This window comes from Plectropomus leopardus, chromosome 12, assembly GCF_008729295.1.
Source record: "Plectropomus leopardus isolate mb chromosome 12, YSFRI_Pleo_2.0, whole genome shotgun sequence".
Classification (NCBI taxonomy): domain Eukaryota; kingdom Metazoa; phylum Chordata; class Actinopteri; order Perciformes; family Serranidae; genus Plectropomus; species Plectropomus leopardus.
The window spans coordinates 2,383,222-2,394,538 of NC_056474.1; the positions used below are offsets into that span (position 1 = coordinate 2,383,222).

The 11,317-nt window shown below is 38.4% G+C and overlaps 2 protein-coding genes across 3 annotated transcripts; both read right to left on the reverse strand.

Annotated features, from left to right (window-relative positions):
* Positions 1 to 309: 309 nt before the first annotated feature.
* Positions 310 to 5,028, reverse strand: LOC121951366 (ciliogenesis associated TTC17 interacting protein). The gene is given in 11 exon segments (XM_042497659.1): positions 310 to 864; positions 1,562 to 1,629; positions 1,769 to 1,845; positions 1,983 to 2,107; positions 2,183 to 2,350; positions 2,802 to 2,873; positions 2,875 to 2,889; positions 3,567 to 3,622; positions 3,722 to 3,887; positions 3,889 to 3,911; positions 4,923 to 5,028. Coding segments are annotated over 11 exon segments (1,065 nt in total). The 3' UTR covers positions 310 to 675.
* Positions 4,977 to 10,523, reverse strand: LOC121951365 (caspase-8-like). Of its 2 annotated transcripts, XM_042497657.1 has the most exons (6): positions 10,173 to 10,523; positions 9,298 to 9,332; positions 9,023 to 9,128; positions 7,596 to 8,136; positions 6,748 to 6,939; positions 4,977 to 5,059 (listed from the first exon to the last, which is right to left on the reverse strand). In XM_042497657.1, the coding sequence occupies exons 1-5, from the start codon at positions 10,519 to 10,521 to the stop codon at positions 6,792 to 6,794; spliced, it is 1,179 nt and encodes a 392-aa protein (XP_042353591.1). In that variant the 5' UTR covers positions 10,522 to 10,523; the 3' UTR covers positions 4,977 to 5,059; positions 6,748 to 6,791. The 2 variants fall into 2 exon arrangements, with proteins under 2 accessions (XP_042353591.1, XP_042353590.1); XM_042497656.1 differs by lacking the exon at positions 4,977 to 5,059 and having other exon boundaries at positions 6,224 to 6,939.
* Positions 10,524 to 11,317: the final 794 nt, after the last annotated feature.

The window sequence follows — 11,317 nt, forward strand, 5'->3', positions numbered from 1 at the left end:
ACACACACACACACACACACACACACACACACACACACACACACACACACACACACACACAGGTACAACCCCAAAAATGGCCCACAAAATGCAAGAAATTAGTATTAGTTTCAAGAAAATTACCTGAAAATAAAAAAAAAGTAGTAGTAGTAGTAGTAATAATAATAATAATAATAATAATAATAATAATAATAATAATAATAATAATAAAATGACCCCCCCCCTATATATATATATATAGATAGATAGATAGATAGATAGATAGATAGATAGATAGATAGATAGATAGATAGATAGATAGATAGATAGATAGATTTTTTTTTTTTTTCAAAGTAGTGACCTCAGAGCTCAAGAGTTTAAACTGTGAGTCTAATCAGGCACAGTTGACACGGGACCTTTACCTGCTTTGACCAGATAAGATCGACAGAGTACTTAAATTAAATTGGAAACACTATAAAAGGCACTACTTTATTATAACCTTTTTTTTATAGCCGGATCACAGCTCAGGTTTCAAAGTTATTGTTCATTACCATATTTCCTTTATATTATTAATAATCTGTCACGCAGAAAAAAAAAGAAGCAATCATATGCAATTAAAAAAAAAATCAATCTATAGTTAAAAGGATGAATAACTACTAAAAAAATAAATAAAATAAAGGCTTCTGAGCCCTGCTCTCAGTGAGACTGGGCTTCTGGGCTCGGTTCTGGAGGACGGCGGGAGGCAAAAGGGAGGAAATACTCTCTGGCAAACTGGAAGATGTCTTCTGGTTTTCTCAGCAGCAAAAACTGCAGGAAGTCAGATACGAGGGCACGGACCTCTGGGTGCTGTCTCAGGTACGAGGCGTGGTCCGCTTTCAGCTCCTCCTGCCGCAGTGACACATAAACACACTCGTATTCTGTTCAAATGATCTACAGAGCACGATGATGATGGGACATATGTAGGATAAGATATACAGGAGGAATTCAGCTACAGTCAGTCTGAATGCATCAGCACGTTTACATTCACAGTTTAGATTATAGCTCCATTAGGACATTTAATTTGTCTGCTGTCAAAGTCTGCGCGACTCCACCACAGCAGGTGGAGGTCTGCCCTCTTTCAGCTGGCTGCTATAGAGTGACTGGGGTGTGACTTTTTAAAAAATAACAAAAATACTAACTTTTTAAGTTTAACGTCCCTCATTTAAGCTAAAATTAAAAACAGAAGTCCCTCCACAGTGCTTTTTTTTTATTTTTAAAAATGCCCATTTTGCAGCACCCCTTCCTCCGTCATAAATAATGAACAGTCCTTAACCACCGAGGGAGGCCAGTGCGGCGACAAGGAGTGCGCCCAGATCTCCACTGACAAAGTGCACTTAAAGTCCGAATGAGGTGTTTACATGGAGAACAGCTTGAATTCAAATCGAATTATCTGGGTGTGTTAGTCCAACTTTGAGAAATTCGATTTAGTCCGATTTCAGTTGGACTAACATGTTTACATGTATGTTAAAAGTGCACTTTTAGTCGGACTGACACGGTAATTTGACTTTTTCATGTAAATGCACCGACTTTCATTATCAGTTACCTTTCTGTCCAAGAAGTTGGAGCGCATCTGCATGTCTTCTTCCCAAACCAGAGGGATCTTCTCAAAACCTAACACACACACACACACACACACACACACACACATTAACAATATATATATATATATATATATATATATATATATAACAATATACTGTTTCATGAGATAAACAGTTTTTTTTTTCGGTGTGTGTGTTTGAATCGTTACCTTTTTCCGGCTGTGACGGCAGCTGCAGAAGCCTCATGGTGACCGGAGATCCCACCTGCACTCTGCTCGCCAAGTGTCTGATCACAGAACAGAAACTGCTCAAAAAAACCAAGTCATATTAACCCATTCCCCCCCAAACTGATTCCCAGCGCATCAGTACGCCATGCAAACAAACACACAGCACATGAGGACGCAGAGTCGTCATCGAGCTTACCCATCAGACAGGAAGTAGCACTGCCAGGTAGTGGGGCTGTCCTCCGCAGAGCGAACCACCCTCTCCACCCCAAATACCTCCACGCACTCACCTCCGACCTCCAGCTGCTTCGGACCCAGCTCACTCTGACCGCAGAGAAACGGATTATTAGAGGTTTCAAAACAACACACGAGACGTCTCACACTGGAATAATTACGTACAAAGGTGGTGTGGATGATGTGTAATCCCTGGTCGAAGGCGATGAAGGTCATGTGTTCTGGCACCGTCTTCCTCAGAGCGATCAGGCGCATCAGCAGCAAGCTGGACCCCTCGGTGACCAGTCCTCCCAGCACAGACACGGGATAAGAAACGCTCTCCTTCGTCGTCTCCTGTACACACACACAGTTACACCTTACAGAAATGTCACTGCCGCTGACATCATTGTTTACATCTAAAACTGTTTGTCACTTTTATCAGATAGATAGAATAAGCTGAAAAAGAAAAAAAAAAACCCAAACAAAATAAACAAGACAATTACTTCAAAAAGTACTGAAAAATATTTATTTTATCTTATTTTTTGTAACACAATTTTAAAAATATATTATTATTATTATTATGACAAATATATTTTGGGGGATTTTTTTTCTTAATTATTTTTTATGATAATTTTCAAACAATTCTTCCCTTTTAAAAAAACAATTTCAAGGTCATTTTCTTTGTCACCTTTTACTAATTTCTTGCAATTTGTGGGACATTTCTTGCCACGTTGGGCATTGCCTCTTTACTCCATGTTTTTGAGGGTTATGGACAACTGATGTCCTCTTTTGTGTCTTCTCTTACCTCCCCTACAGTGGTCACTTTATCAATCACCATCTGCCCGTCACGCTGCACCATGTGACACCTCTTGTCCAAAACTGTGGCCCTCGAGCTGAAAAGGGGATTTGATGTGTTTAAAAGGCAAAAAACACAAAATTTGAAAAAAAAAAAAACCAAGTGCGGCACAACAACAATATTCTTCTTAGCATCTTATTTATTGAAAATGAATAACTTTTTGTCTTTTTTTCTGAGACTGAGAAAACCTGTCATTTAAAGTGCTAAAATTCTGAAAATGAATGAATATTTGATATTCACGACTAGGACTGATGTAGGTTAAAAAAAATCAGTCAAAATAGAAAATCATATTAATGCATCAATTTTTATAGCCTGATTTTGAAAAGTGCATTTTGTGTGCAGTATGAGTGTGAGTATTTGACACTGCATAAAAAATAATAATGTATAAAAATCAATCAATGTTGCTGCTAATCTTTGGCATATCTCAGGCTCTACTTAGCATGTAGTATATTGAAATAAGTATTTATTGTTTTTCTGTAAAAATATAGTGGCATCATGACAAAAAAAACACAATTAAATGATTAAAAATTCTGAAAATTAACTAATATTTTAGAGTTAAGAAATCAACTCAATGAAAGTAGAAGATAACATTAATGTATAATATTTTTTAAAAGCTTGATTTTGAAATGTGCATTTTGTGCACAGAGTGATATGAGTGTGTGTAATAATAAAACGCGGCCCGAGGGTTAAAATATGACAGTTTTGATGACCAACCTTGACGTACTCATGATAATCTTCCTCCAGCACCTCCAGCTCCGTGGACAGGTAGGCTTCATGAATGCAGGACAAAGGACATGAAGACAAACTTAACTGACACATCTGTTAACAGACTAAACGATGGAGGTCTTTACGGCCCCGTCTCTCCTCACCGGTCACCGTGGTCCCACAGGGGGAGTCATCGATGGCTCCCTGGCTCTGAGCGTGCAGCAGCACACAGGGCTGCTCGACTCTACGGGCAAACTCCACCGTCACGCTGAACTTCCCCAGGTGTCGTCCACCCTCGGACACCGTCACCAGAGAGTCTGGAAAAACACACACACTGCAGCAGCTCCGCCGGCTCTGAGCAGGGAGGGAGAAAACATGAGCCAGGTATCAGACACTTAATGATTTCTGAAATAATTTTTAACCCATTTTAGTTTTTTTTTTAATCTCATTTAAAAAAAAATCTGAGATTTTTTTTTTAAATTCAAGCATTGCCAGAAAAGTTTGTGGTCCTGTGCAGAAATAGGTTTTATGGAGAAATATGGCTGTTAGAGTGAGTTAAATTAATCTACATTTTGCCAAGAGGTAAGTACAAGTATGAAGTAGAAGTATAACATTAGGTTGAGGGTTTAAAACCCACTTTTGAGTTTGGACTTCTGGTGGTATCTAATTCCTGGGGACTGTTTGACGCATTTCACAAGCTTTTCATTCTTTTCATGTGTTTTGCTCCATATAGTAGGGTAAATTATTACATTTATTAAGACTATTAATTTATTAACAAACGAAAAGAAATTATCCGTTATCAATACCTTATCGGCCACAAGAAGCTGGAAATTATCGGTTTATCGTATCGGCTGAAATAGTCATTATAGTGCATCACTGATATTTAGGTAACAGTGTGAGTCGAGACTGACATTCTCAGGCATACTTAAAATCTGATAGAAAACATACAGATATATAAATAGAGAGAACTGACTTTTTGTCTTCCCATGGCCTTAACACTGTGATGCGACTTCAGGTTAATTATATGATGTTTATAATGTTAAATTTTTAATGAGTTAGGGTGACAGGCCTGCGTTAACAGGACTCAACTAAAATGTTTATTTTGACTAAGATGTTATAAATTTCTAATGAAATTTCAGAAAAAAAAAAAAACAACACAGAGAATTCCCCCCAGTGACCCTAAATGTTTTGGTTGCAGATGGTGATGATGAAAATGGCCCCCTGGTGTTGACAGGTGGTTACGGCCCTGCTCTGAGCCAAATAAAGAAGTGTCAAACGCAGGTGGTGTTAACTCTCAGACAGACGCAGTTTCTGTCTGATAACACCTACAACATAAAGAGTTTACCGACACACTGACAGACTCACCAACACCGGACATGAACCTGACGGCTTCCTCCGAGGCTCTCGGCTCCTCTCCGGGCTCCGCTCCCTTCGTCCCCGCGGCAGTCTCGTCCTCCGGCGGGGCTTCCATCACTGACGCTGCCGGTGTTTCACGGCAGATTCTGGTAAAATAAGTCCTAAAGTCGTATGAACAGCTTCATAAAACAAACATTTGTTGTGACAAAAAGGTTAATTTTGTAGTTTTTAAAGCGAGAAGCCTTTCGGTGTAGAATCTATGCAGCCTCTTTTACGGTACGGAGGGGCAGGCGAGTTGTCATAGCAACGACGCTGCAGTAGGCTACCGTAAACACGGATGTACGTGCGCAGCCGATTATCGTAACTTTTCGAAATTAAACTTCATTTAACCCTTTTAAACCTGAGTACATTGATTTTACTTCTTTCAAAAACAAGATGAGAATGCAATGAGCAACTAAACAGCCCCCACCACCCCCGCCCAAAAAAATAAAAACAATTAAGAAAATGACCTGGAAAAAGTGCTGAAAAGTATTTTCTGTAAAAATATATTATAATAATAAAAAATATGTTTTATTTTATTTTAATAATAATAATAATAATATTTAATAATATTTTTTCCAGATTTTTTTTTTAGTTCCTCTATTTTAAAAAACTATCTTTCGGGGCATTTTCTTTTCACCTTTTACACATTTCTGGGCCTTTTTTGGGGGGGGGGGGTGGGGGGGGTGCTCTGTGTCTGGACACAGCACAAGGTTTCAAAGTGTTAAAAAAATGCATTTTTCAGTACTGTTTGTAGTAAGTTTAGACATATGCTTAAAAACTCAGAATGTGAAATGGTCAAGCTCAGGCCCGTTTTATGATTTATTTCATTTGGTTTGGAGGATCGTTTATAGAAGGGACTGTTTGTTATTTATGAGGAAGGGGGTGGTGCAAAAAGGGGGAAGTAAAGCCAAATCTAAGCTTTAAATGGAAATATTTCATCAAAATCACTTGATTTCGGGGCTCATTTTAAAACTTCATCTTTTAACTATGAAACATAAAAAAACGTTGCCACGTGACATCAATGCTAAATAATTTAAAAAGTCAATAATTTAGGTAACAGGAATGTGAGTCAAGACTGACATTTCCAGTTGTACCTGCATTATGATAAAAAAATACAGAAAGAAACTGAGAGAACTAACTTTTTGTCTTCCTTTGGCCTTTATGAGACTAATGATGCTACTTTCTGTAAATTATGTGACTTTTGTCATGTCCCAAATGTTTTTAAGTGGGCGATGTGTTATGGTGACAAGATTTAGAGTAGACAGGACTCAACAAAAATGTTTATTTTGACTATAATGTAATGATTTTCTAATGAGAATGTTTTTGACACATTCATGAAATTGAGACTGGTACAAGTTGACAGTGACCTTTGACCACAAAAATTTAATAAGTTTGTTGTTGACTCTAAGTGGAAGTTTGTGCCAAAGGTGCTGAAATTCTCTCAAGCTGCTCTTAAGATATTGTATTCACAAGAATGAGGATGATGAGGTCTAGATGACCTTAACTTTTGACCACCAAAATCTCACAAATTCATTGTTGAGTCCAAATGGACGTTTGTGCCAAATTTGAAGAAATTCCTTCAAGGCATTCTTGAAATATCCAATTCAGAAGAAATTGTACGGACGGACGGACAACCCAAAAACATAATGCCTCCTCGCTGGAGTGGAGGTATAAAAACATAGAAAATATAAAAGACAATAATTCATTGTGTAAAAATAAGAAAATAAGATTTGGACCCATAAAAAGCATATTTTTAGAAAACCCGTCCAATGAGTTAATTATACATCCTTACATAAAAGATAAAGTGTGTTTGTATAATTTTAGGTGGTTTAAGCTTCAGCAGTGGTGTGGAGACAACACGAGTTTCTTCCTCAGGGTGAACCTAACTTCAGGCATCTGCTTTTTCGCTCCAGGTTGGCTGGATCCCTCTTTTTGGGCGACTTCATCGTTCACACGGTGGAGGATGGTGGTAATGTCTTCACTCCTTGAACAAAAAAAATAAAGTACTTTTAGTATACACGAGGCGCCAGAGTGCATAAAACAGCAGCAAAATAGAGCTTGTTTCTAAAAAAAAAAGTGCCAGTCAAGGGTCCTCTGTGTCCCCCGACAGAGGTCCTTGATTAGCCCCCAATGTCCGAAAATCCTTGAAATTTTCTGAAATAATAGAAATGTCCTAAAATTAGAGTAACATCCTAAAACCCCACTTAGGGGCTTAATTCCTAGAAATGTGGTAAAATCTAAGAAATGTCTTAAAATCTTAAAAAAAAAAAAACATTCCACAATCCTAATAACATCCTAAAATCACAGAAATGTCCTAAAATCCTAGAAATGTGCAAACAACCTAGAAATGTCCTAAAATCCTATAGAGGGGCTAAAATCCTAGAAATGTGCTAAGATCTAAGAAACTGGCTAAAATCTGAGAAATGTCTTAAAATCCTAGAAACATTCAAGAAAAATCCTAGAAACGTCCTAAAATCCTATAAATGTTCTAAAATCTTAGACACGCGTATGGGCCACTGCGACTGGCCCCTGGCCTCCTGTTACTTCACTACACGGTAACAATCTCACCATCAGATACACAAAACACATTTAATTGTGGATATTTCGAGTCACAGATATACATTTAATTTCCTTTTTTACCTCGGACAGCCCTCCTTTAGCTGCTGACACAAAGACTGGATGAACCAGGTCCCATTTTTTGGGTCCCGAAATGCGCGATATTCTTCAACAGTGGCCACGGCAACCAGGACATCGGCCTCCTGCGGGATGGACACTGAGGGAGAGTCATCCGTCTCCAGACCGTCTAAAAGCACCCCGCGCTGTATCCGGTCTCCCTGGCAGGCCTGGATCAGGAACACTTTGGGCTTAGCGGTGAGGGATGGGTGAGCCTTGAAGGTTCTGGTTATTTGTTCAATGGCGAGGGGCTCCCAGTCAGTACCCTGGACGACGCCCTTTTTTCCGTGACTCAGGATACAGCAGATGAAGGCATCGCCGTGCTTAGGAGCGTCCTGGAGGGGAGCGAATCTGCTGCCGGACCACTCCTGGACATCGAACTCCTGCAGCTGAGAGAGGTCGCTCAGAGAGGCAAAACATTTCAGAGCGCGATCCATCTGGTCTCCGGTTTGGTCTTTACACATCAGCACTCTGAAGCCCAGCCAGCTGAAGACCTCCGCCAAACTCTCTGCACGACATTTAATTTAAAGAAAAGAAAAAATGAGTTAACCTTCAAATCCCAAAACACACGAAATGATGTCAAACTGTAAGAGCCACAAAATGAGAATAAGTTTCATTAATATTTTATAAAAATTCTTTCACACAGGCAATTCCAGCTACCATTTGTCCAAAAGTAAACGCTTTTTGGCGTAAGATTTATTCAGAATTAGTTACTATAATTGGGATAACAATCACTTTTAAGTGGGACGAGCTTCTGTTTGGCGTTTTTACTTATTTAAAAGACAGAGTTTAGCTGCTAGAAAAGCAATTACGAGGTGATATCATTTATGAAATTTTTGTTATGGAAAAATGACCTATTTCAATTAAGCTTCAGGGAAACTACATTTGAGGGAATTTAGAAGAATATCTCCCTAAAATGCCTTTTTTTTGTTTAAATATGAACAAAATTCTGAGCACCCCATGTTTTTGGGTTGTTTTTTTTCAGACAAGTCTCCTTGTGAAATGCCTTACAGAGCTTTTATATGTACACATGATCGCTCCCAAATTGTAATAAGTTCTTAAAGTTAATTTAAAAAAAGAAAAAGAAAGAAAACTGAACAGTAGCAGAAATTAAACTGTCCATCTTCATGTATGTTCTGTACCATAAAATGCTGTCCAGAAAAATAAAGTATTTGTTGCATGTTTAGTTTTGAAAGGACGTTTAATCTTCACGTCATGTGCAGTGTAGTTGAGTGGAAGTACATCCTTTTTCTACCGTGTAGCTGAGTGTAATTTAATTTTTTAAAGGTGTTAACTGGCTGAAGTTACTGTGGCTGCAGCTCACCAGCGGCTTTTTTGACATTTGGAGGGAACGCCACCACAAAAACTGTGAGTCCATCTATTACGTAACGTACCAGCATCTTTGTTAGTTCCCCTTCTCGGGTCGTAATTCATGAAATTCTCGTTGTTGATGATCACGCAGAGGCCTGTGGGCTGGCTGTTCAACTTGTACTGCTCATTCTGGAAAAAAAAAACCCCCAGAAAGTTTCATAATGAGGATACTTTCTTTTTTAATAATTTACACTCTGATTCAGTTAGTTTTTCAAAGGTATACCTTTACTTTTCTTTACTGGTTTAAATCTTAGGATCTTATGAGCTGACTCAGGTGCAGCATCAGGTAAAACCTCACCTCTTTTTGCCTCTTGCTGTCTCGTGGAAAAACATCTGAGGAGATAAGAGGGAAACTCGATTATACCTCCAAACATAATAAAACATTGTTTCTATGACAAAACTATACATAAGGGATGTATCGATGCATCACGAGGCAGTTAAAAATCGATTTAAAGTATGTGAGATTCAAATCGGTGAAATGAAAAATGAACCCTGATGATTTTTTTGACCAAAAGAGGGCGTAATCTACTCACGGCTTTGCTAGCTTGACGTGCCACGTCACTACATGTTTGACGTCCTACGTCACGTCCGAGACTTAAACCAATTCGCCAACTTAAATAAGACGAAGCAAAAGCCCCGAGACAGGTGATATTGAAATAGCAGATGCATCCTTCAGTTTCATGTCGGATGTGTGTAGGATTTGAACTTCCTTACGTCAGAAAGTAATAAAGGTTCCTCCAGCATGAGAGCTGGCATCAGGAGCTGCGGTCCGCTCCGCCCACGCACGTTACTCCTCAACGACGACTACATGGCCAAACCACACTGACAAGAGCGTTTGTAACCCCATTCACGCAAATGAGTACAAGAGCCAAACACATCACCCACGCGTGGGAAATGGCCAACTTAGTTCCTAAAACTCGTCCTCTCTGCTTTCTCCTCTCGCTAAAGCAAACCTTTCCACACCAGCCACTTCTGTCCCAAGTTAAAGTTTTTTTTTTGTGAATGTCCAGAAATGCATTCATTGAATAGTTTGTGTTTTGCATTTATACCCTACCTCAGACATAAAAAGGGATTATTTAATTTGATATAGAAATAAAATAACATCTCATTTTGTATTTTAAAAGATCGTGAGTTTAGTGAATCGTTACATCCCTACTATACATGTTGACGCACCACTGTCGTCGACGTTGCCAACTGAAGAAGCTTGGACAGGTTTGGGTAACAGGCTGCTGTCGTTCAGCTGGATGTTCTTCAGCTCGGGGAAAGCGGTTTTAATGTCATCATCGGTCTGCAGGAGGTTCAGGAAGTCTCTGCAGGTGTCCTCTCCTTTGTTCATGATCTTATCCACCAGCTCAACCACGTGACCCTCCACATCCTCTCTGTTGATGCTCTTCAGGTTGTTGTATTCCCGCCTGGTTATCAGGTTGTTCTCGTGAACTTTGTTGAGGACGAGCCTGTGGTCTGCACACAGCACGTCCTGGATGGTAGTCTTGTTACGTCTCATCGTGTCTTTGGCCGACATGCTGGATCTGACATTTAGAAACGGAGATAAAAAGAACGAGTTTAGTGTCAGTGCAGAGCTCTGATCGTCAAACTGTGAAATATTTTTGCAACATACTGTGATTGCACTTATGAGCTATCGTCTGGCATATAGCACAGTGCAATTAATCATTCTGTACTTCACTCATGATCCAGATTAAAGCAAGTGATTTTTTAAATTTCTAATGCAACAGCAAGAACTACTTTACTTTTTTTTAAAAAACAAAACATATTCTTGTGAATTGATTTGTTTTGTTTCCAACATGTAAAAAAACACACTAACAAAACAAAACAAAATAACTACTAATATAATAAACAGAAAACCTATAAGCAAACTAGGGATGCACAATTAATTAAAAATATCTAAATCACAATGTAAGGGCAATTCATATTGCAGGAGCTGGGAACATGCACAGACCACTACAATAAATAATCCCATATTTATTCAAAAGAATTCAAAATGTAATAAGTCTTTAATCCTTTTGAACCTGAGAAAATTAGCTGGATTACTTTCAAAAACACATGACCTTAAAAGTTGAGTTAGAACAAAATGAAATTTACCCCAAAAAAGGAAAATAAAAAAGATATTTTAAAAAGGGTAAAAATAATAANTATTCAAAAGAATTCAAAATGTAATAAGTCCTTAATCCTTTTGAACCTGAGAAAATTAGCTGGATTACTTTCAAAAACACATGACCTTAAAAGTTGAGTTAGAACAAAATGAAATTTACCCCAAAAAAGGAAAATAAAAAAGATATTTTAAAAAGGGTAAAAATAAT